The sequence below is a fragment of the Hemicordylus capensis genome, chromosome 1 (assembly GCF_027244095.1).
Source record: "Hemicordylus capensis ecotype Gifberg chromosome 1, rHemCap1.1.pri, whole genome shotgun sequence".
NCBI classification, from domain to species: domain Eukaryota; kingdom Metazoa; phylum Chordata; class Lepidosauria; order Squamata; family Cordylidae; genus Hemicordylus; species Hemicordylus capensis.
In genome coordinates this window covers 297047469-297072497 of record NC_069657.1, presented here as the reverse complement: position 1 = coordinate 297072497, position 25029 = coordinate 297047469, and the positions used below count along the sequence as shown (strand labels likewise).

The 25029-nt window shown below is 43.6% G+C and overlaps 1 protein-coding gene across 9 annotated transcripts in view; it reads right to left on the bottom strand.

The window, feature by feature from the left end:
- The window catches only part of ZNF451 (zinc finger protein 451), a 58647-nt gene that overhangs the window by 25299 nt on the left and 8319 nt on the right, over positions 1 to 25029 (bottom strand). For 4 of the 9 annotated variants that reach the window (XM_053286485.1, XM_053286490.1, XM_053286492.1 and 1 more), the window contains 9 exons: positions 21211 to 21285; positions 20112 to 20237; positions 17837 to 17948; positions 15379 to 15529; positions 14013 to 14139; positions 11012 to 11165; positions 9499 to 9646; positions 6657 to 8290; positions 3435 to 3572 (listed from right to left, as the gene is read on the bottom strand). In XM_053286485.1, coding sequence (XP_053142460.1) covers positions 3435 to 3572; positions 6657 to 8290; positions 9499 to 9646; positions 11012 to 11165; positions 14013 to 14139; positions 15379 to 15529; positions 17837 to 17948; positions 20112 to 20237; positions 21211 to 21285 — 2665 coding nt within the window. Of the gene's footprint in view, positions 1 to 3434; positions 3573 to 6656; positions 8291 to 9498; positions 9647 to 11011; positions 11166 to 14012; positions 14140 to 15378; positions 15530 to 17836; positions 17949 to 20111; positions 20238 to 21210; positions 21286 to 23037; positions 23203 to 25029 lie in introns of those variants that run through there. The other 5 variants (XM_053286491.1, XM_053286489.1, XM_053286484.1 and 2 more) reach the window with 4 other exon arrangements.

Below are 25029 nucleotides of genomic sequence, written 5' to 3'. Positions count from 1 at the left end.
GTGGGCTCTCCCGGGTTCTCCGACGTTTAGTGTCACTCGGAGTGGAGACGTCTTCGTGTCGATGTTTGGAAGCCTTGTCACGTTCTTTAGTGACAGGAGGACTTCGAGGTGGAAGAGGAATTCTTCGATGAAGACCTTTCCGACACTGAACCTTTCTCTGATGTCGAGGGGCTTTTCGACCTCGACACAGTTTTGGCGGGAACCGCACCAGAAGGTTTACGCGCAGTCGACGTTGAAGAGAGTTTCAGCGTTTTCGGTGCTGGAGTGGCGCGCACGGTAGACGTCGAAGGTCGAGGTGTGCCAGGTGTAGAAGGGCTCAGAACATCATCATAAATTGCCGCACGAAGGCGAAGAGCCCGATTCTTTCATGTCTGTTTTGAAAAGGACAGACAGATTTTACAGGAGGAGACGTTATGCTCCTCACCAAGGCACAAAAGGCAGAGGTCGTGGAGGTCTTTGGAAGGCAACTTAGCCCTGCAACCCTCACACCATTTAAACGATTTCTTTCCGTCAGCCATAGTCAGGGTCAAAGCCATTCCGCGTTCGCTCACCAGAAGTCACCAAGAAACAGTCCGAGTCAAAGCCAGAGAATCACCGTATGCCGTTCCGTAGTCAGAGTCAACGAAGTCCGAAATTCCAGTCCGTGGTCAAGAGGATAGATAGGATGAATGAAAGAGGTACTATGTACGACGAAGAGGCACAGACCGCAGGTCCAAGACACAAGGCGGTCGGGAAAGAACTGAGGGACTACGCGCCTTAGCTGCGCCTTAAATAGCACGCAGCAGCGTGGGGCGTGGCTTAGACGCTTCGACGAGCTCAGTCATGGCTACCGTGTGGCTCCTGCGCAGGCGCAGAACCCATTCTTATGGGCATCGATGGATCTCGAACCAGATCAACTGGTGTCAGCAAAAACATTCAGATATTTATAAAAAAAAAGCAATGAGCATGTGGAGTACACAGTTAACAATCAATGGCGAGACACTTGGACAGGTTAGCATTAGAAGAGGCATTTTCCAAGGGGACTCACTATCCCCTCTGTTGTTTGTAATCGCCATGACCCCACTTTCACAAATACTAAACAAAACAGGCCTCGGATACCAAACATCTAAAACATCAAGTCAAATCAACCATCTGCTGTACATGGACGATCTGAAGTTGTATGGAAAGTCACAGTCAGAAATCGAATCACTGCTAAACACTGTCTGTATATTCAGTAGCGATATAGCAATGGAGTTTGGACTAGACAAGTGTGCTGCATTAATAATGAACAGAGGGAAAATAAGAAAAACAGAAGGAATAGAACTGCCCAATGGAAGCAAGATCAAGAACCTGGAAGAGAAAGAACCTTACAAATACTTGGGCATTCTCCAGGCTGATAACATTGCACAAACTGAAGTGAAAAGAAAAATTGGAAGTGAATACATCAGGAGAGTTAGAAAAATCCTCAAGTCCAAACTCAATGGCGGGAACACCATACAAGCCATAAACACCTGGGCTATACCTGTTATCAGATACACTGCAGGAATAATAGACTGGACCCAGGCAGAGCTAGAGACGCTGGATCGTAAGACCAGGAAAATCATGACCATCAATCATGCTCTGCACCCCCGCAGTGATGTAGATAGGCTCTACCTCCCTCGCAGCTCAGGTGGAAGAGGAATGCTGTAAGTCCATCAAACAGTAGAGGAGGAGAAAAGAGGCCATGAAGAATATATCAAGGACAGTGAAGAAGATGCACTTCAAATGGTCAATAAAGAGAAACTATTCAAGACCAATGAAAGAAAGCGGGCCTACAAGAAAGAACAAGTCAAGAACCAAGCAGAAAAATGGAAAAATAAGCCCCCGCATGGTCAATATTTGCACAATATAAGTGGAAAATCAGACATCACCAAGACCTGGCAATGGCTTAAGAATGGCAACTTGAAGAAAGAAACAGAGGGTTTAATACTGGCTGCGCAAGAACAGGCACTAAGAACAAATGCAATAAGAGCCAAACTCGAAAAATCCACAACAAACAGCAAGTGCCGCCTTTGTAAAGAAGCAGATGAAACCGTGGACCACCTTATCAGCTGTTGTAAAAAGATCGCACAGACTGACTACAAACAAGGGCATGACAAGGTAGCAGGGATGATACACTGGAACATCTGCAAAAAATACAAGCTACCTGTAGCCAAAAATTGGTGGGACCATAAAATTGAAAAAGTGGTAGAAAATGAAGATGTAAAAATATTATGGGACTTCTGACTACAAACAAACACCTGCCACACAATACACCAGATATAACTGTAGTCGAGAAGAAAGAAAAACAAGTCAAAATAATCGACATAGCAATACCAGAGGACAGCAGAATAGAAGAAAAAGAAATAGAAAAAATCACCAAATACAAAGATATTGAAATTGAAAGGCTGTGGCAGAAAAAGACCAAAATAATCCCAGTAGTAATTGGCGCTCTGGGTGCAGTTCCAAAAGACCTTGAAGAGCACCTCAACACCATAGGGGCCACAGAAATCACCATCAGCCAATTACAAAAAGCAGCTTTACTGGGAACAGCCTATATTCTGCGACGATATCTATAACAATTGACAATAAAATTATCCCAGGTCCTTGGGAAGGACTCGATGTCTGGATAAAACAAACCAGTCAATAACACCTGGTGTAAACAAGAAATAATAATAACAAGCCGACCCCGCACAGAGCATCTGTTCACTCTTTGGGGCCGGCTACCTCTCTCCCCACCCCCGGCGGTTCCGCTGCCGCCTTGCCTTGATCCTTTGCGGCTGGGCCTGCCAGGCCCATTGCCACTGCTTGCTGGCCTCTGCGGCCGGCCTCCTCTCCCCCACCCTCTTGCCCAGGCTGCCGGCCTCCCCTTGGCCGCCCGGGCCCGCCGCCCCCCGCCTCGCCTTGGCTGCCCGGGCCCACCCCCACCGCCTTGCCTGGGCCCACTGCCTCACCTTCGCGGCCGGGCCTGCGGCCACCATGGGCCACAGGCCCATCCCGCCACTGGCTTAGTTCTTCTGGATGCGCTGCGCCTTAGCCAATAAGGCGCCTCTGCAGCCCAGCCAATCAGCTGGGCTGCCGGGACGCACATTCGAAAGGCACACCCAGGAGAATTATATATATAGATTAAAAAACACACTTACTAGGGAGTAAGCCCCATTGAACATAGTGGGACAATCGTGAGCAAATATGCATAAGATTGTTTTACTCTGGGGTTTATTTGTTTAATGAACTTTGTTGTAAGCCACCATGGATTCATTTATGAATAGAGAGGTATAACACACTTTTAAATAATTAAACTGTACAGTCAGAGCAGCTAAACTAAGTACACACTGGAAAGATATCTGACATTTAACTTCTCCCAGTCTCTATGCATTTGTCTGCTTATATTGCAAGTCTTTTATTGCTATGCCTGAACTAGCAATTCCTTTTCTTACCTTGAAAGCCCCAGATAAAAGTCCCTTGGTTAAGAGTAGCAGGCAACTGATGGAAAAGGCTTCCCCAATTATCTAAATCCATCATTATAATATGAGTCATGGTGCACAAGTAATCAAGATCAGGTAGATCTCCATCATCTGGGGGCAGGGAAAGAATAATTAAGAGTTGTGTTTCGTATTTCAAACTTGTTTCCATTTGAAAATTGCCCCATATTTCAAACTGGTTTCAACATATAAATAATTTACCACATTCTTTACGATTCAGTATAATTTAAACGATAAGGTAAATTATTCAATAGGGTATCTTCAACAAATTCATAACAACCTGAAGAAGCTGTTTGCATTATGAAATTTCACTTATTTTGAGGTGATGCCCATTTTGTTTTTGATGGTTATGTGACAAAAAGAGACAGTAACCGAATACCTGAAGAGTGCCCTTGGCTCCCCCACAGCAAAACATACCAACATTATGGGGTTTTAAATAAATTTATCTCAAAAATGGCTGCCGGTGCATGTGGCTTGACTATCTTATGGATGGAGAAGAAACCATTAAAAACTGTGAGTGGTGGAGGCTCCTCCTTGCCATGCCCACCGCCAGTTATAAATCTATATGGCCATTAGCCAAGTGATAAATAAGCCTCGCAGACACAGCTATCTGAAAAGTATAAAACAGAGATTTCCAACTTTGGGCCCACAGATGTTGTTGGACTACAACTTCCATAATCCCCAGCCACAATGCTGTTGTAGTCCAACATCATCTTACCCTGGCCTAAAGCTCAGAAATGCATCAGGAACACTAAAGTCCAAAAGAGAAATGATGCAGGACAGCTGTGATCAGATCTCTCAATGTTTATTTTCAAAAGACTTAAAAGCAACTGGTTAGAGGGGAGGAATTGAATAGCAGTGTGCCCGAACCGGTCCGGCGGCCATTCCAAAGAATGGCCGAACTGCCGGACCGGTCCGGCCCTGCCTGGTTTGGGTCCGGGTGGGGGGTATGCCTTTAAGGGCGGGAGGGCTTGCTTAGCCCTCCCGCCTCCTTGCCCCCGCCAGCGCCCGTATTGAACAGTATAGGGGCGCTGGAAACCAGCCGCCCCCCCCCCGCCGCGGCGAAATAACCCCCAAAGTCAGCCAGCCAGCCAGCCCTCCCTCCCTCCCAGCTAGCCGGGTAAACCGGGCATCCGATCGCTGAGTAGACCGGGCCTCCGATCGCCGGAGGCCCCGTCTACTCAGCGATCGGAGGCCCAGTCTACCCGGCCCTTTCCCGGCGGGTAGACCGGGCCTCCGGAGAACGGCATGCTTTGCGGTGCGCGCATGCGCGCGCGCAAGCCGCCATTCTTCAGGAGGCCTTCCGAACGAGAGGAGCTCTGTGCCGGAGCTCCTCTCGTTTTTTATCCAGTGTTCGAGCGGGTGAGCGAGTGGGTGGGTGGGAGGGCAGCTAGCTGGGAGGGAGGGAGGGCTGGCTGGCTGGCTGACCTTGGGGGTTATTTCGCCGCGGCGGCGGCGGCGGGGGGGGCGGCTGGTTTCCAGCGCCCCTATACTGTTCAATACGGGCACTGGCGGGGGCAAGGAGGCGGGAGGGCTAAGCAAGCCCTCCCCGCCCTAGAAACAAGGCCCCCCTTCGGTGCCGGTCCGGACTTCTCCGGACCGTGCACATCACTAGAATTGAATCAGGGCAGCAGCACTGGGGGAGAAGCTATTTAAACTTGTCCCCACACAGTTATTCTGATCAAAGTTCTGCCTCCTACCCCTGAAGCTGTGATTGATTACCTGCGTTGGGGAAAACAGGCGGCACCATAAAAGTAACTGCCTTTTTTCTCCCAGCAAGGCTAATAGGAGCATTGAGTGGGGGGATTTTGATCAGGAAAACTGCATAGAGGAAGGGTTTAAAAACCCTTTCCCAGTGCCATCACCTCAATTCAAACCACCCTGCCCCCCCACCGCCCCGGGCACTCTGGCTGCTTTTAAAATGAAATTGGGAGATCTGATAACAGATCAGATCTCATGTCACATTTCCTGGGCCCTAAGAGGAGCAGAGAGCTGAGCAATGAGTGGCAAAAACCAAGACTGAATTTACACATTTGTTTGTTAAGAGGTATTTAACTATGAAATGGCCAACATAATAGTATGAAGGCATGATGTAAGTTACAGAAATTTAAAGAAATAATAATTTTATATCACAAGAAGGTGCATTTGCAGCCCCTGCCCATTACAACCCCGATTAACAACACAAATCATGAAAGAGTAACAAGTTTTTTGTACCAATCTATTAATTGACCCTAGTTCTTCTGACTACTTGGATATGGTCAGTCATGGGCAAGCCAAAAATTAGACCCAAGAGCAAATGACACAAAGATATTCCTAAGGTATCACAGACTTCCCTTCCCAAAGCTGCTTCTTGGAGGCCAGAGCAAGCCACTCTGGGGCACTTGTAGTTGGTTGCTTTGGGAAAGCTATCCTACTGTGGGGCACACAGGTTACAATATTAGGATTTGGCCCTTGAGCCAGATCAGTAAGAGTGGGTACTGTATCACCACACAGTATACAGCAGGCATATTTATTACTTATTTATTTATTTGATTTCTATTCCGCCCTTCCAAAAATGGCTCAGGGCAGTATATGGTAAAATGGTCAAGGTGGCATAGCATAACCCTCGCCATTGCTGTTTAGCCCCACAGTGTTTCCCCCCTGCACAACTTAACAGCCCCAGCCAATGCATTACCTCCTTCCTCTTCCTCCTCCTACATAAAAAATATATCACCATACTTCTTGCTATTGCTTTCCCGTCCTGTCTCAATAATCTCCACTCATCCCCTCCCGACACACATACCCAAAGGCTACTTTTAATTCTGCTATCTGGGAGCCACCTGTGGCTGTCCTGGTATACAGTACCAAGTGCAAAGAAGACCATGTGTGTCTTTTGCACATATAACGTTCATTTCTGGCTTGCAATATGTTTTCAGTCTAAATCTTGCATCAGTACGGACACAAATACCATATAACATTAGCATTAAATAAGCAGACAGTATCCTGTGCAGGAGAAGGCAATGGTAAACCACTCCTGTATTCTACCAAGAAAACCACATGGCTCTGTGGTCACCAGGAGTTGACACCAACTCGACAGCACAACCTTTCCTTTCCATGACATTTTACATCTTCAGCTACAAGGTTCTCTCAAGAACAATATTAGTTTGTGCTTTAAAGTATACTATGATTCCTGCTTACCTTGCCCAGGTACTTCAGAATAGGATTTCTTAATTTGTTCTTTGCTTATCTCTCTTAGCTTCTTTGGAGAAGGAGGCACTGAATTTATTGTAGTCTTATCTATTGATGGCTTTAATTTATCAGGCTTTTTGTCCACACAAGATCCACTAGCAGAAAACTGGAATACTTCATTTTCTGCTTGAGATCCAAAGTCCAAATGAGGCTTTTGTGAAAAGCAGTGTTTGTCATGGAAGTGCTGATGGGCAACTAGAAGATCATTGAAGTTTTTATTACATGCACCACACCTTACTACGTAGGATTCTTGGTTGTGTGGTTGGCCTGTGTGGTTCTTGAGATGAGCAGACATGTCAGAATGGCTTTGTGCTGTTGAGGAACACAAAATACAGCGATACCACAGATTACCCTTTTCCAGCATGGTGTCCTGACACTTTTTGTGATCGGCCTTCCTGTTTCTTTTGGAGGCGTATTTTTCCCGACAGCCACAATTTAAAAGATTGCTCTCCTCTACTGTCTCAAGAGTTTTGATTGATGTTTCTGCTCTCTCAGACACACACATGTAATCCATGCTGTGGAAACCTTTGAAGTGAAGTAAAAACTCTTCCTCAACATCAAAAAAGAGGTCGCCACAAAATCCACAGAAGTATTTAATCTGCACAACATTGTTATGTCTATCTTGACAGTGTCTACGTACTGTTTCTGTTTTCCGAAATGTCATTTTGCACAAGCCACAGCTGTACCTGTGAAAATGATGGCTCTCTAATGACATGCAATGCTGCTTCACACAGTCTTCCGAGTCGAAAACTTCCTCACACATGCGGCACTGCCATTGGTGAGAAGTCTCTTCAGACACATCCATTGGACTTGGAGGTGGAGACACTTCCATACTGCTTGGAGATTGGTCTTTCTGTTCAACTGAATTATCACAGTGTGTATGGGAAGATACGGCAGGCTCATCCTCAGAGATATCCTTTTCAGAATAGTAGCTGTGCCCACCATGATATTCTGTCACATGGCCCATAACATCTTCCCCTTTCTGAAGGGCTATACTGCAGGCCTGACACCAAAAGATGAAGTTAGCCAAGTGTGCTCCGCCATGGAACCGGCTCATGTGCAAACGGATTATGCTTGCATTTACTGCAAGTTTCCCACACACGCCACATTTGTGACAAATTCTGTTTGCAGAAAAAATATGATTTTCTACCAACTCCTCAGAAGGAAAGGCCAGATGGCACTCACATACCCAGGTTTTTACAGTGTGGTCACTACTAACCTCTTGATTTTTGCCTTCAAAATCTTTTTTTCGTTTTGAAAGTGTTTCTTTCTTATCACTAACAGAAACTTTCGAGTCCAAATGTCTTTTCAGAGGAGAAGATTTTAAAAGGCTTATGTGCTTCTGTAGATGAGACACACTTTTATTTCCTTCATTGATATGGCAGAACATTAAGATGGAGTCTTCCATTGTAGTGAGGATTTTAACCGTATGTTGAGTTTGGTGAATATGCTGACTAATCTGGTCATCATTGACAAACAGTTTGTCACAGATTTGACAGCAACCTTTGGCTTTAAATATTTCAGCAACTTGGGAGATGCTTTTATTTGACACAGCAACTGGACCAGCATTACGACAACGAATTCTAAAAAAGGAAAGGTTACAGTAATGGCTTCACAGCTATAAATCTACTGTAAAGTAATGCCTTCACAGCTGTAAATCTACAAAGAATCCAGTCTCAGCATCATTTCTTCAAAATGACTTCATATTATTGTTAAACATGCATCATTTGCTTTAAATCTAGCTTAGAACAGCCTTGCAAAGAAGCATCAGGAAGCGAGGAACCCTATGGCACAGTTATCCATGGTCCCCTAACTGCCTCTCCTTCCCCACCCTCCTTTAAAAGCAACACCTCATACAGGTGGATCTCGTTATCCACGGGGATTCTATTCCCAACCATGAAACTGCAGATAATGAGACCTTAAGTCAATAGCAATTGGGAGGTTAGGTTCCTGGAAGGCAAAAAAGCGTTAAAAAATGTAAATAAAGAAAAAGGCAAAAATTGGAGAAAGAACATAGAGTGCTATGCTCTGCAGGTCTCCATCTGTCCAGCAATGCCCCCAAACCCCCCAACTGTGCTGATTTTCCACGATAAATTGTGGGTTGTTTTTTGTTTTTAAGGAAAGAGTCACAAAATGGATCTAATCAGCAAAATGGTGGCTGGAAATGACCTCGGAGATCATTTCTGGCCAACTAAGAACCGTGGATAGCTGAATTTTAACACTCTTAAAACCTGCGTATACTGAGGCTGGGTGCACATGGTCAGACCACGGATATGCAAAACCGCGGATACTGGGACAACATATAATGGGGTCCACCTATATACCTGTCACAAACCTAAAAAAAAAAAAAAAGGTATTTGATGCAATGCTATGGAAGCAGTATGTTATTCTTTGTCTTCCAAGTCCTAGCTAACTTTAACCCTTAAAAACACATAGCAACCATAATGCAGTTTTCCCAACAGTAGAAATACAGTTTTTTAGCACAACCAGACAGGACTCTGTCCCCACCCCGGTCATAGAACCCAGTATTTCCATATTTAGAATATGAATGAGTACACCCCAGAATGCATTGTCAGAACTGAACATGGGTTCAATGTCTATTTCAGGGGTGTCCAGCTGCAGCCCTCCAGCTGTTTTTGGCCTACATACAACTCCCACCATACCCCAGTGACTGGGGATGATGGGAGTTGTAGGCCAAAAACAGCTGGAGGGTTGCAATCAAGACAACCCTGGTCTATTTAGAGAGAGAAATCGGAAGTCCCATTCTGTAAGTACTAGGAATCTCACAAACCTGAAGTGTGCGGTTAGCTCCACATGAGAACACAACACCTGATGGCAGGATGTACATTTCACTTGGAATGGAACTTCTTTGCACAAGGAGATTAGAATATTCTTTGCATAGGCTGGGAAAGGCAAAGGAAGTGGGTTCCCTGGTTTATCTGCAATGGGATACAAGGACAAGAAGCACTGAAAAAGACAGCTCAAACTATTTGTTTGGCTTACATCATATCATCACTGAGTTGGAAGGGACCACAGCTCATACAGCCCCACTTCTGCCCAAAGACAAGACCACTGACACACCAGCTTCCCTCCCCTCCCACCGAGCAACACAAACTAGACTTCAGTGTGTCACTAGCAAAGGCTAGTGCACTACAGGTAGGAAGGTTGGTAGGTAGAGAGATCAGATTTTTGATGTCTAGGCCACATCACACCACACACTATTGTTGCTAGTAGCTGTCTCTGTTTTCAATAGGTTCTCTGGACATATATCCAGTCTTTCTTCTGTCAGCAACCAGTTGGTGCCCTGCAAAAAGTTATCTAGAGAACAAAGGGCTACAAATGATTCAAGTAGGAAAGCCAAATCAATAATACCACACATGCATCAAGTCTGTACAATCAGGGTGAGCAGGGAACCATTCTTGGCTGTAGCCTCACAACTAAAGAATTTGTTCTAAGAAATGTCACAGTCAGACCCTGAGCAGTTTTCAGAAATGCTTCGAGAGAGATTAATTTGGCCTATGTTTAGAAATGGGGTTGGGATTCAGAGACTGATTTTAACTAGACCAAATAAATCACTTTATTTTTAAAATCTGTTACCTGGTCCAAGATTTCGAGAGATGGTGGGCTATGAATCCAAAGCAGTGAATAATAGTGCTAGTAGTACCCAATTTATTTATCATATTTATATACCACCCAATATGTGTATCTCTAGGCGGTGTACACAATTTAAAATAATAAATATAAAACAGAGTAAAAACATTTGAAACAGTTTCACAGAATAAAAAGTTAAAACAATTTCACAAGATAAAAACCAAATATTTTAAAAATTAATTTCACTTAAAAGCCTGAGAAAACAGGCTTGCGAGTCTTCCCGGGTCCAATGCCCCAGAAAACGTTGGGGTGTTGGGGGAACCCAAAACTAGATTGAGTGAGAGAATGAATATGAATTTGAATTACAGGAAAGTGCAGTACCTAGTAACATATGGCTGTGCACAGGAAGATTCTTCATACAGAAAAGTAGCAATTGTGCATTCTATGAACCTCACATATATGCCATAGCCATAATATACAGAACAGTAACTGCCCTAAGAAAAACTATTTTCTGTCAATTGTTTCAAGGTATATTCTTGCTTTATTAAACTGGCAAACGTGTCTACAATTTAATAATGTAATGGAGCCATTTCTGTCTTAACATGATAATGCTGGCACATTTTAAAGCAAGCTTCTCCTCTAAAGGCCAAATCATGCTGCATCCATCTACAGTATGCCAGATAGCAAAGAAAATATCAAAAGAAGAAACATACCAATCAGCTTATAAGTGTGGGAAAAGTGATTCTTTCCAGACATATGCTGTAGGCACTCATCCCTTATGGTGAAAAGGAGGAAGCAGCATGGACATGCAAAGCACTGAATATGCTGAGGAGGATAATTTCTTTCATGACCATCATCTTCACTTTTCTTGGGAGTAAAGAGGGGAAGAAAGCAAAACAGGAACTCAATTTTGAAGAAATAGAGAGGCTTATTTCCTGAGGTTACTGAAGAGATTTTTCTACAATCTGGTGTGGGAAGGTTGTCCTTTGAGAGAAGAATTTAAAATTTGTTTCGTTCATGTTTAAATCTGCAAAGCGATCTACTTACATCAGCAAATCTTTTAGGTCAAAACAAAAACCAACAAACTGAGCAGTAAACATTATTACAAATTAAATGACCAGTGTGTCCACATTTCTTCTCTCTTAAGTTATTCTTCTAACACAAAAAAGTAATCGCAGTATCAGCCAAAGATCCAATTGGACTGGTACTGTGCTGCAAAAGAATTCTCCAAATCAATTAGGGTGCATGAAGAGAGTCAAGCATTTCTTTGATGCTCCCCATATCCATTAGGCAAACTAAGTCCAGTACTCAGGGAAATCCTAGGTCTTGGCATGAATACCAGCAAAGGTCAATGCTCAAGTGGATCTATGAAAATGATTTCTGAGAGAGAGAGAAAGAGAGAGAGAGAATATCTATTGCTGTTGTGTTAGAGGACACCTATTCTTGGCCACATTCCAAGGTGTGGCCACACTTTGAAGTAGTTCATACAATTCTGATCACCACACCTAAAGAAGGACATTGTAGAACTGGAAAAGGTGCAGAAGGCGGCAACCATTATCAGGAGCCTAGAGAACCTTCCTTATGAGGCAAAGCTACAACACATGGGGTTTTTTAGTTTAGAAAAAAATACGACTGAGGGGAGACATGATAGAAGTCTATTAAATCATGCATGGTATGGAGAAAGTGGATAGAGAGGAATTTTTCTCCTTCTCGCATAACACTAGAACCAGGGGTCTTCCCATGAAACTGATTGCCAGGAAATTTAGGGCCAACAAATGGAAGTACTTTTTCACACAACACATAACCAACTTGTAGAATTCTCTGCCACAAGATGTGGTGACAGCCAACAACCGGGATGGCTATACAGGTGAAACTCGAAAAATTAGAATATCGTGCAAAAGTTCATTAATTTCAGTAATGCAAATTAAAAGGTGAAACTGATATATGAGATAGACGCATTACATGCAAAGCGAGATCAGTCAAGCCTTAATTTGTTATAATTGTGATGATCATGGCGTACAGCTCATGAGAACCCCAATTCCACAATCCCAGAAAATTAGAATATTGTGAAAAGGTTCAACAGTCTAGGCTCCAGGGGTCCCACTCCAATCAGCTAATCAATCCATAACACCTGCAAAGGGTTCCTGAGCCTTTAAATGGTCTCTCAGTCTGGTTCATTAGGAATCACAATCATGGGAAAGACTGCTGACTTGACAGTTGTGCAGAAAACCATCATTGACACCCTCCATAAGGAGGGAAAGCCTCAAAAGGTAATTGCAAAAGAAGTTGGATGTTCCCAAAGTGCTGTATCAAAGCACATCAATAGAAAGTTATGTGGAAGGGAAAAGTGTGGAAGAAAAAGGTGCACAAGCAGCAGGGATGACAGCAGCCTGGAGAGGACTGTCAGGAAAAGGCCATTCAAAAGTGTTGGGGACTTTCACAAGGAGTGGACTGAGGCTGGAGTTAGTGCATCAAGAGCCACCACACACAGACGGATCCTGGACATGGGCTTCAAATGTCGTATTCCTCTTGTCAAGCCGCTCCTGAACAACAAACGACGTCAGAAGCGTCTTACCTGGGCTCAAGAAAAAAAGAACTGGTCTGTTGCTCAGTGGTCCAAAGTCCTCTTTTCTGATGAGAGCAACTTTTGCATCTCATTTGGAAACCAAGGACCCAGAGTCTGGAGGAAGAATGGAGAGGCACACAATGAAAGATGCTTGAAGTCCAGTGTGAAGTTTCCACAGTCTGTGTTGATTTGGGGAGCCATGTCATCTGCTGGTGTTGGTCCACTGTGCTTCATTAAGTCCAGGGTCAACACAGCCGTCTATCAGGAGATTTTGGAGCACTTCATGCTTCCTTCCGCAGACGAGCTGTATGGGGATGCGGACTTCATTTTCCAGCAGGACTTGGCACCTGCCCACACTGCCAAAAGTACCAAAACCTGGTTCAATGACCATGGGATTACTGTGCTTGATTGGCCAGCAAACTCGCCTGACCTGAACCCCATAGAGAATCTATGGGGCATTGCCAAGAGAAGGATGAGAGACATGAGACCAAACAATGCAGAAGAGCTGAAGGCCGCTATTGAAGCATCCTGGTCTTCCATAACACCTCAGCAGTGCCACAGGCTGATAGCATCCATGCCACACCGCACTGAGGCAGTAATTGCTGCAAAAGGGGCCCAAACCAAGTACTGAATACATATGCATGCTTATACTTTTCAGAGGTCCGATATTGTTCTATTTACAATCCTTGTTTTATTGGTTCCATGTAATATTCTAATTTTCTGGGATTGTGGATTTGGGGTTCTCATGAGCTGTACGCCATGATCATCACAATTATAACAAATTAAGGCTTGACTGATCTCGCTTTGCATGTAATGCGTGTGTCTCATATCAGTTTCACCTTTTAATTTGCATTACTGAAATTAATGAACTTTTGCACGCTATTCTAATTTTTCGAGTTTCACCTGTAAGAGGGGTTTGGATAACTCCATGGAGAAGAGGTCTATCTATGGTTATTAGTCTGAGGGCTACAGGCGAATTGCATATACCAATTGCAAGGGAGTAACAGCAGGAGAGAGGGCATGCCCTCAACTCCTGCCCGTAGGCTTCCAGCGGCATCTGGTGGGCCACTGTGTGAAACAGGATGCTGGATTAGATGTGCCTTGGGCCTGATCCAGCAGGGCTGTTCTTACGTTCTTAAAATTCTTGCCTTAGACAAACTGTGTTCACTGTATTGCTGAGGCGTGCAAAATCTTCTCTTACAGACTATGCAGGCAAAGACATTGGTTGGAGGTCCATGCAGTGTAATTGTGGGATCACATGGAGAATGATCAAACCTGAGAAAATAATAGATTGGCATCAGATATACACTTCAGCAAAAAGAAAAAGAAAAATCCCTGCATTTAGAAAGTTTATATGCCACTCCATCACAAAACAATTCCCAGGCAGCTGACAATATTAAACATTAATAAGACAAGACAATACTGATGTCTGACATTCTGACTAAGTTACTCGATAGAAGTCTCGCTAAAATTAATAGGACAAGCTAGTTATGACTACCTTGTCCTATTAAGTTTCAGTTGGACTTCCATCAACTAATTTAGTCAGGGTGTCAGCACTGTTCTCTCTAAGGCGTGCACATGTCCATGCACTCGCACATTTTCTATGCCCGCTCAATTAATTTTAGATCCCATTCAGGTTGAATCAGGAAGGCCCCACACTCTGAACGCATGTGTGCACACACTGCTTTGATACTACCACCCAGAACAAAACTCATTCCACACACAGATGAAAAAAAATTAGAGAGCACACTGGGTGTCAGCCAAAAACAAAGTAAAAACACATACAAAGTAAAGACACTAATCAAAAGAAAATCCAAAACCAAACTGAGATAGGATGCCAAAACAGTCTACCCACCAGATTAAAAGCTTGTCTGAACAGGACCATCTACACAAGATATCTAAAGCAAAGGGGGCCAACTGTACCTCCCTAGGGAGAACACTGCCACAGAGAAGTTTCTGCACATACAGTGGTCCCTCGACTTACGAAGTACTCGACATCCGAAGAAGTCGTTGCTGGTTTAGATGCGGCTTCCTCGACCTACGAATTTTTAGATGCGGTTTCCTCGACTTACGAGTGTTTCCGGACCTCCGTGGATGCGCTTTTCGACTTACGAAAATTCTGACCTACGAACGTGCGTTCGGAACGGATTATCTTCGTAAGTCGAGGGACCACTGTATACCCACCAAACAAACCTCACTTAGAAGTGCAGCATGCAGGAAGCCCTTTTTACCAGTTCTTACAAGTGGGGCAGATTCATGTCATAACAAGGTTTTTTAAAACCCTGACTCATTTAATACTGGACACATTGACTAAATTATATCAAGTGTGAATTCTGAACATACGATGAACTCCAGGAACTTTTAATCAACACTGAAAGGTTCCTGGAATTCATCTATATAACACTTCTACAGAGCACAGATCAAGGTAATGCACATTTGAGACACCATGTATGATCATGCCCCATCCACAGGCAACCTGGTTACCTCTTTGCTTATATCATCAAGAATGATTACCTTTTAAGGTGGCCAAGGAGAAGGTGCCCATTGTCAAACTTTCTGTTGCAATGCATTATGGGGCACAAAATGGATTTACTGTCAGATGGTGTTTGATTTGATCCATGAGGTAATGGTCTTCTTCCAGAGTTTACAGTTCCTGGCTTGAGGCCTACAGTTATGAATCAGAAACACATAGCACATCAGGTGATTGTACTTCAGTGTACTTTACAATGTAGAGTTACATGACAATATGGCAACAGAAAATAGATTGCACTGATACAATGTATAATTCACCTCAAGTCAATTTGTTACTCTACATAAATATAAGGTTGTATAAAACTTCTTTGTTAGAGATTCAGAGACTGTACTGGCTTGCAAAAGTTTGTTTACTAACAACCTACTAACCCAGTAATGTGCCTTCAGCAACTACTGTCCAGAAGAGCAACTTTCAGGCTATCTATATTACAATGGACACCATGCTGTCTGTGTAGCTGGCTAGAGACTGCAGGGGAAGAGATCAAACAAGCCTTGATTCTCTTTCAAAAATAGAGATAATCTCCTACTTTGGCTCCTAAAACCACTGCTAACGCATGTAAACTAGCCTCAAGGATGTTTTAAAGATAGGCTTGCTGCTTAGGAAAGCATACTTCCTCCATCAGTGCCAAAAGTATAAGATGAATCCAGGAAATAGGGTAAGAGAGCATATGGAGAGAATCCCCCCCCAAAAAAAAAACCCAAAATGTGAAGACTTTTTTTGTAGTGGCGATACTTGATAGCCTGGTGTCTAAAATATACAGGAGAACCTTGTTACTCACAGGGGTTCTGTTCCTCACCTACTGCTGCGAGTAACAACCGTGAGTAATGAGGCTTTAGGGCTATGGGGAAAGGGGCATAATGTTCTGGGATGGAGGAAAAAAAATTTAAGTGGCATAACGGCCCCAAAATAAGCCAAAACTCACTGTGGTGTGCTCCATGGGCCCCCAATGTGCCCAGGAATGCCCTCCAAAGAGCCCCCAAAATCACGGGGGTGTGTTTTTTTTAAAGAGCCACAAAATGACTCCTCCTGGGCTCTGTGAAACAAAATGGTGGCTAGAAGTGACCTCCATGGTCACTTCCAGCCCTCTAGGAACCGCAGATATGTGGGTTTTAACCCTTCATATCCGCAGATATGGAAAAAGAGTGTCAATGAGACAGCCCGCAAATACACGGAACCGTGATCAGCAGTTCCGCGAATAACGAGGGTCTCCTGTACTTACTAGTAGGAAAAACTCTACTCCCTCCCATTAACACTTAAAGAAAAGACTTAGGGGAAAAGAAGCAGCCCATGACCTCTTTTGCAAGGCTGTAGACTAGAGGTGAGTCACACTTTTCAGTAAAACCTGGGAAGACGCTTCTCCTGCAGGTTGAAAAGACATCATAATTCTAGGGTGTCCTCTGATCCTGCTCAGCTGAATACACTCATCCAACCAGCAGTGAAGCTCAATTCCAGTTCCCAGTCTTTTTACGGCAGGGATCCCCAATCTTTTTAAACAAGTGTACCCCTTCTGTCGCAAGCCTTTAGCTCAGGTACCCCACAGAGATACTGTGTGTGTGCACGTGCATGCCCACATATTCAAATGTTGCCATTATGAGACAGGCTACTCCAGTCACTAGCTAACACCTTAATAAGTTACTCATGACTACTCCCACTGAAATAAACTTTTTGAACTTACTCCCATTTGAAATAAACTTGTCCCATTAATTTCAATAAAACTGCTTATGAGCTTTATGCTTATGAGCATGGGGAGGTAGGAGGCCCTGAGTAGCCTTCAAGAACCACGAGAGATACTAGTACCTCCTACTGGGAACCCATGCGCCAAGGCATTAGTCTTGAACTGGGTAGTCACAAGCAATCCACAACTGGATTTCAAGCTTATCCACAGTAGATTGCGCTAGGGAACCATGTCTATCTTTTGGGACGAGGAGAGAGGATAGCTAATTAGGTAGCAATAGTAAAGGAAGGACCCACTTAGATTTTTTAAACTGCCTAATGTAAAAGTGGATCCCATGGAACATACTGAAATTAAAAGTGAGTCCTATGTCTGGAAAGATTGAGGTTCACTGCTCCAAGGTCTCTATGGCAAGAGATGTGTCTGCCTTACTACCCAAGATCCTTTAGCTGGAGAAACACTGGAGTCAACAGCTTGACTCCTCAGGTGTTAAGTGCCTTGAACATTGACAAAGCATTATATAAATGCTAAGTATTAGTGTATAGGCAAAGCATGAGCTGTGCCACGGGGCTGCAGCATCTCCTTAAGGGAAGGCTGAAACTCAGCTCCGTGTTCTCCTGTAAAGCCTATTCTTACCTTGGCTTCCTTTTCCACATCTCTGAAAGGGAGGAGAGAGAAAAACTGTGACTAGGGAACAGCTGTTTCTCTGGAAGAGATGCTGATCCGTCAGTCTCTCTGCTTGAAGCGGAGACCCCATACCAAATTACCTGGCATTTTGAGCCACTGGTTCACACACAGTCTTGCTGCTTCTCTGTCGCAGTGTCCCTGGATGAATTCCAGTTCCTGCAGTCCATGAGCATGTTGGGAATCCAGTTTTTCCTAATGGTCCCAGTAGTACAAACACAAGCAGTTAGGGTTTTGTGTGTGCACAATTAGCCATATTTACTACTATTACAATGAATATTTATATACCACAGCAAAAGTTCTCATAGCAGTTTAGAAAAACAAACATTTAATGAGAAGAAATCAAGGGGGGAGGAGGAACAGCAGCAGCAGCAGCTCTCCCTGGAATGCCTATGTTATCTGGATTTTTTCTTACCCTTGGCAAGCTCTTTTTTTAAAAATGGACAACATAATCCCTTATCCAATGTTTAAGAGTGGTTTCCTCTAACGGAAAGGAGGCAAGCAGTGGAGGGGTCTGGGAACACCACTGGGACCTGAGGGAGGATCGGCAGTTCAGGCATGGGAGAAAGAAAAAGGGTCAAACTCAGTCTTTTCCTGATGCTGGATTGCCTTTGCACCCTTCAATAAGCTTCTCATAGAACAAAGAATTATTTGTCTTAGTGGGACCACTGTTCCCTCTAAAGTGTGCACATGAGCACCAATTTCCAGGCCCCGCCACAGCGGTTTCTGGTGGGTGTGCAGTCTCTGCTGCTCCCACCACTGCTACCCAACTGCCCAGCACCCCATTTGCCCACTCTCCCCGGCCAGGAAGCATTGCCGCATGTTCCCCCTCTCTCCAGCCTGGTCGCCGCCGCCTCTTCGCTCCCCGCCCCCCGGTGCGGGCGGGGAGGTAATTTTTTTTGCCTTTAGTTCACTCACTAACTTATATGTGAATGAGAGAGTTATGTGCGCACACTGACTTGATGCTGCCACCGAGGACAAAACTCTTTCCACTCATTGATTATAACAATTAGAGGGAACACTGAGTGGGACTTCAGATGCAGAAGTTCTGAAGAACGGGAGAACAACATTGGAGGTATATGCTGGGCAGGCAGCTGAAAGTTTGTCATCTCTGCTGTTTGGAACAACACTGAGGAACATCACTGAGGCTGGTGTTCGATGCCGAAACTTTTGTTTTTACTCTGCTTTTAACAACATTTAAAACAAGGTTTTATGAGGTTTTGTCATCTGTTTTTACACAATAAATTTGAAAAGGAGGACTAAGATGTCAGTTGGCATTTCCTGCCCTTTTTCCAGATGTTGGGGTTTGGGAAGAGATTGCGAAGGTCCTCCTGCACAAAGAGCTGTGTCCTCTATTGGAGAGACCTTTATTGATCCAGCTCCAGTGGTCCAGTCAACATTTTAATGCAAGGCTGGCTTTTTAGCTGACCCATGGAGTATCTCTCTCAAAATGCTCATTGCCACCTTGATCTGGTAAGATGGCATAAGGAAGCCAAAAAAAGTGGGGGGGCAGGCAGCAAATAGGACCAGAAAATAAGGAAGCGAAAACAATTATTATACTCCCCCTCCCCCAAGAGTGAGAGATGCAAGGAAGCACTGAAGAAAAAAAAGAGGACGGATAGAAGCAATATCCAAGAAAAAATAGCACAGAAAATAAAGAGAGCAACCTCAGGAAGTATTTCTTGAGATATTTTTATATGGTTAAAAAAATTAATAATACCAGAGTGGCTGTTTTCTGAAGCAGGCAAGGCAGAAGAAACTGGGTGGGTTCTCCACCTCATGGCTCTTAGAGCGTTTCCTAATTAGCATAGCCCTGCCTCTGGTACAAGTGGAAGGAGATACACTGGATCCCATCCTGCATCAGAGCATTTCCTAATAACCAAGTCAGTTCAGTATCAATTGTTTGCAAAGGATCAACATTAGCTCAAAACTCAACAGAAAACAAGAAGTTCTTTGGAAAGACCATCCAATAGCCTACAATGCCTAATGACAGAACATTCTATATTTAACACAATTATTAAGAAAAAACTCAAGAACAGTTTCACGCCTGAGGTAGGAGAAGCAGTGTATAAGGTAAACACGCAGTAATGGCTATTTCGAGACTGAAACATGGAAAACATAAATAAGTATGGAAAAGACTCCTGATAAATAGGTTCTGGATTGGATGGTACAGCATCTTGAAAATAGAGTTCAAGCAACAGTGGGAAGGGTAGTAACCAATATGTTTTTAGATTACTAATCCAATATTTTTAACCACGCTTGCAAACTTATCTAATTTAGTCCTTTTTTAACATTTGTATTATATTAAAAAATTGAAGAAACATAGTTAAAACCGTTGTGCATTGCAAATAACCATACCTTGAAAGCTTTATTCTTCTCTTCTTTCAGTTGTTTCTCTACCTCTACGTGGCGTGCTAGGCGATCAAGGGTTGAAGTTACTCTTTCCTTCTGATAATCAACATAATCTTTGTGCTTTATATTATTCTACAAATAGAGAATAAAATCCAGACTATAATTTCACTATTGTGACTTTGGGTTTCAAACAGCAGTTCAGCAGTCATTTCTATGCATCTCAGGAGCCATCTGAAGGGTCCCAATTAATTTTCATGAGGTGGGAGGGGTGGGCAGCTTCACCGTGCAATCTCATGGACACTACCTCGGTACAGCATCCATGCTTTAACTAAACCTGGACTTGTGTTATTTGCAGTGATATGGCTATATTTTAGTCTATTTTCCGAAGGGAAGAAGGGTTATGAAATCACCAGGTCTTGGATGTCCTCTTCTAATAACTTGTGTTTACAGTCTGATACAAGCTAAATTCACAGCACAAGGGAGGATATCCTAGAGGACCCCAAAGGATGAAGTCTTTCTGCCCATTCAACATATTGGATGAAGATGGCGGCCAAGGGTATAAACAACATGCTTTCGTAACTCATGTGTTGAGAGTCAGATGCAAAGCAAATTTAGAACACATGGGCGGTGGTCCTAGGTGGGAGGCAACATGTTAAAACAAATGGCGATCAGTCTCTTTTTGTTCACCTAGGCTTTTAATTAGATTTACAGTTTTAAGAGTTTTAATATTGTGTTAGATTTCAAATTGTTGTAATGTTTCAACCTTCTTATTTTGTTTTAATTTGTAGTTTTGTTGTAAACTGCCCAGAGATGTCAGTTTGGGGCGCTATACAGAAGTGCTAAAATAAATGAATAAACATTAGTTCTGCTTTGAATCCCTTTTCTCTCTCTCTCTCTCTCTCTCTCTCTCTCTCTCTCTCTCTCTCTCTCTCACACACACACACACACACACACACACACACACACCACAAAACAAAACCAAAAACTCCTCTCCTTGAAATCACCAATAATACTAGATCTCTTATTTTAAATAAACAAGTTCCTCAAATTGGTACAATTCTAAAGAAAACACTTGTCCAAAAATTTTAAGTCAGGAAACACTCACATTAGAGGAGCTGCTACTTTCCTCCTCGGCACTACTAAGGTCGATGCACTCCAAGACAGGTCTCAACACACTTTCCTAAAAATTCGAACAATTAGCTTTAACATTTGTTCTTCACTTGCACAAGCATAATTACAAGGCCTAGTATTAAAAAAATTGCTTGTATATTCAGAATCAGAGACTTTAGCAATCATTTCTCTTTAACTCAAATATCAATCTAATCTAATTGATAAATATAATCATAGGGCTGGAATTCTCGTCAACTGCCCATTAAACAACCATGGTCAATCATGCAATATTTCCAAGAAAGCCAGTTTGATGTAGTGATTCAAGTGTTTTAGTAGAACTAGAGAGACCTGGTTTCAAACACTCACTCAGCCACGAAGCTCACTGATCGGCCTTTGAGTCCATTCTCTCTCAGAATAACTACAAGATTGTTGTGAGGATAAGGAGTACCCTGAGCTTCTTGGAAGATCATCCTACTTTAGACATATACCTTAGTTTTCGATCAAAGTATCTCCAAGAAAGTTGATTATTTTATTTATTTAGTCAATTTATACACTGCCCTTCCTAAAGCAACTCAGGGCAGTTTACATTAAAATAAAAACACATAATAAAAGAGTTAAAATCAAAAGACATTTAAACCAGATAAAAATTAAAAATTAAAACTAGTTATCATTAAAAGTAAGGCTAAAAAGATGAGTCTTTAAGACTCTCCTGCAGGCCTCCAAGGAAGATAATCCTCTTATGAGGAGCAGGTTCCAGAACCCAGGGGTGGCAACTGAGACAACTTGAGCCCAGGTCACCACCAGATCAACTGGTGGCAGCCGAAGACGGACCCCTCCTGATGATCTTAATGAGCAGTGGGGATCTTGTAGGGAAAAGCACTCTCTCAGGTAACCCAGACCTAAGCTATTAATGGCTTTAAATATAATAGCCAGCACTTTGTACTTTGCCCAAAAACATATTGGCACACCAAAGCAACTGTTTTGAAGAGCAACTGTCACCAAGTGCCACCAACTGAAATCTACCCAAGACAAAGGAGTAGAACCACTGTAAAACAATGCCTTCTATCCCCAAATCACTCATGCTTGATGTTATCAAAAGCCACCGAGAAATCCAAAAAGATCAGCAGAGTCACACTCCCTCTGTCAGTTTCCTGGCAAAGGTCATCTATCAGGCTGACCAAGGCTGTCTCAACTTCATAGCCCACCCTAAAGCCAGTTTGAAACAGGAATGTGCACGAACCTGTTTGGAAGCCCTTCTTCAAGCCTCCGAACAAGTTCAAACACTGACCGGTTCGCAGGATCGAAGGCGGGGGGGCACTTAAAGGGCGGGAGAGAGTGCACTTACCCCTCCCTCCGCGCCGGCGCTCTGTATGTAAAGACCCCGTCAGGGTGGCAGCATACTTCCCTGTCGCCCTGTCCCCTCCTTGGCTGGAAGTGCCGGGCGCGCATGCATATGCCAGGCACATGAGCGAGCGAGACATGCATGTGCACCTGGCACTTCCAGCCAAGGAGGGGACAGGGCGGCAGAGAGGTATGCTGCTGCCCTGACGGAGTCTTTACAAACAGAGTGCTGGGGGGGGGAGAGCAGAGGGAGGCGTAAGTGCACCCTCCCCTACCTTAAAGTTTCCCCCCCCCACCGCTGCCTTCGAACCAGTGCCCCTGCTGGTTCTGTGCACATCCCTAGTTTGAAATAGGTCAAGATAATCCGTTTCCTCCAAGACCGTTTACAACAGATTAAAACATAGAACACTACTCATTGATCTCTACCATCTAAAAGATACACATATCAGGCGGTATATACATATGATAAAAACAAACTAACAAACGTGGCCAGTGGCAGAGGCTGAAGTAAGCTTCCGTTCTTCTGCACAGTCCTAGAGCAACTGGCAGTTGAAGCAGAATTCTTTCCACAAAGGGTGGGGTGGGGGAAGGAGTAAACAAGATCCTTACACCTACCTATTCTCTGGTTCATGGCTGGGGAGAGGCTGGTCTTCCCCTTACTCTAATGCTGTTCTTGGGAGGGAGGGGGTAAAACACTTATTTACTATATTTACACATGTGGACAAAGGTGTTGGTACCCCTCCAAGAAAAAAGAAGAACCCACAATTGTCTCTGAAAGAACTTGAAACTGACAAATATAAGTGGCACCCATCATTGTTTAATCCGCATTTAACAAAAATCTGACTTTGCTTTAGAGTTTTGATGCAACAGAATATTTAAGATAATAACACAAATGAAAATGGCATGGACAAAAATGATGGGACCCTTAACCTAATATTTTGTTGCACAACCTTTAGAGGCAATCACTGCAAACAAGCCATTCCTGTAGCTCTCAGTGAGACTTCTGCACCTGTCAACAGGTAATTTGGCCCACTCTTCCTGAGCAAACTGCTCCAGCTGTGTCAGGTTTGAAGGGTGCCTTCTCCAGACTGCCCGTTTCAGTTCCTTCCGTAGATGTTTGATAGGATTCAAATCAGGGCTCATAGAAGGCCACTTCAGAATAGTCCAATGTTTTGTCCTTAGCCATTCTTGGGTGCTTTTAGCTATGAGTTTTGGGTCACTATCCTGTTGGAGGATCCATGACCTGCGACTGAGACAGAGCTTTCTGACACTGGGCAGTACGTTTCGCTCCAGAATGTCTCGAGTCTTGAGATTTCATTGTTTCCCTGCACAGACTCAAGGCACCCTGTGCCAGATGCAGCAAAGCAGCCCCAAAACATCACCAAGCCTCCTCCATGTTTCACAGTAGGTATGGTGTTTTCTTTGAAAGCTTCATTTTTTCATCTGTGGACATAGAGCTGATGTGATGTGATGCAAAAAGCTCCAGTGTTGTCTCATCTGTCCAAAGGACATTCTCCCAGAAGCATTGTGGCTTGTCAATATGCATTTGAGCAAACCCCACTCTGGCTTTTTGATGTTTTTCTTTCAACAGTGGAGTCCTCCTGGATCTTCTTCCATTGAGCTCACTGGCACTCAAAAAGCGACAGATGGTGCAATCAGACACTGATGGACCTTGACCCTGGAGTTCAGCTTGTATCTCTTGGGAAGTTGTCCTTGGCTTTTTGTCTACCATTTTCTCACTTTCCTTCTGGGGTCCCATTCCGGGGTCAGATTTCCTCTTGCGGCCACGTCCAGGGAGGCTGGCTACAGTCCCACGGACCTTGAACTTCTTCATATTTGCAACTGTTGTCACTGGAACATCAAACTGCTTGGAAACTGTCTTATAGCCGTTGCCTTTAACATGCTTGTCTATAATTTTCTTTCTGATCTCCTCAGACAACTCTCTCCTTTGCTTTCTCTGGTCCATTCTCATTGTGGGACACACAATGATACCAAACAGCAGAGTGACTACTTTTCTCCATTTCAATAGGCTGAATGACTGATTGCACGATTGGAGACATGTGTGATACTAATTAAAGAAAACAGCTAATTTGATAAATCACTCTAATCCAATTATTTATGTTCTTTTCTAGGGGTACCAACAAATGTGTCCAGGCCACTTTAGAATATCTTTGTAGAATAAGCAATACTTTATCTCTTTTCACACTTGCTTTGCTTTACTCGATGACATATCAAAGGCATGCAGGTATACATGGGACAATTGCTTTTCATTTAATCGCTTTTCTGGAGGCATAAAACACTTTTTCAATGAGCTGTAAGGGTACCAAGAAATTTGTCCACATGTGTATAGATTGCCTTTCAGACATAAGGACTCCTAAGGCAATTTACATCAAAAACAAACATTAGATGCGTCTTTGGTCAGTGTGGACACGTGGTATACACCCTAACTAGTGTTCCTCTAAGGCAGGGGTGG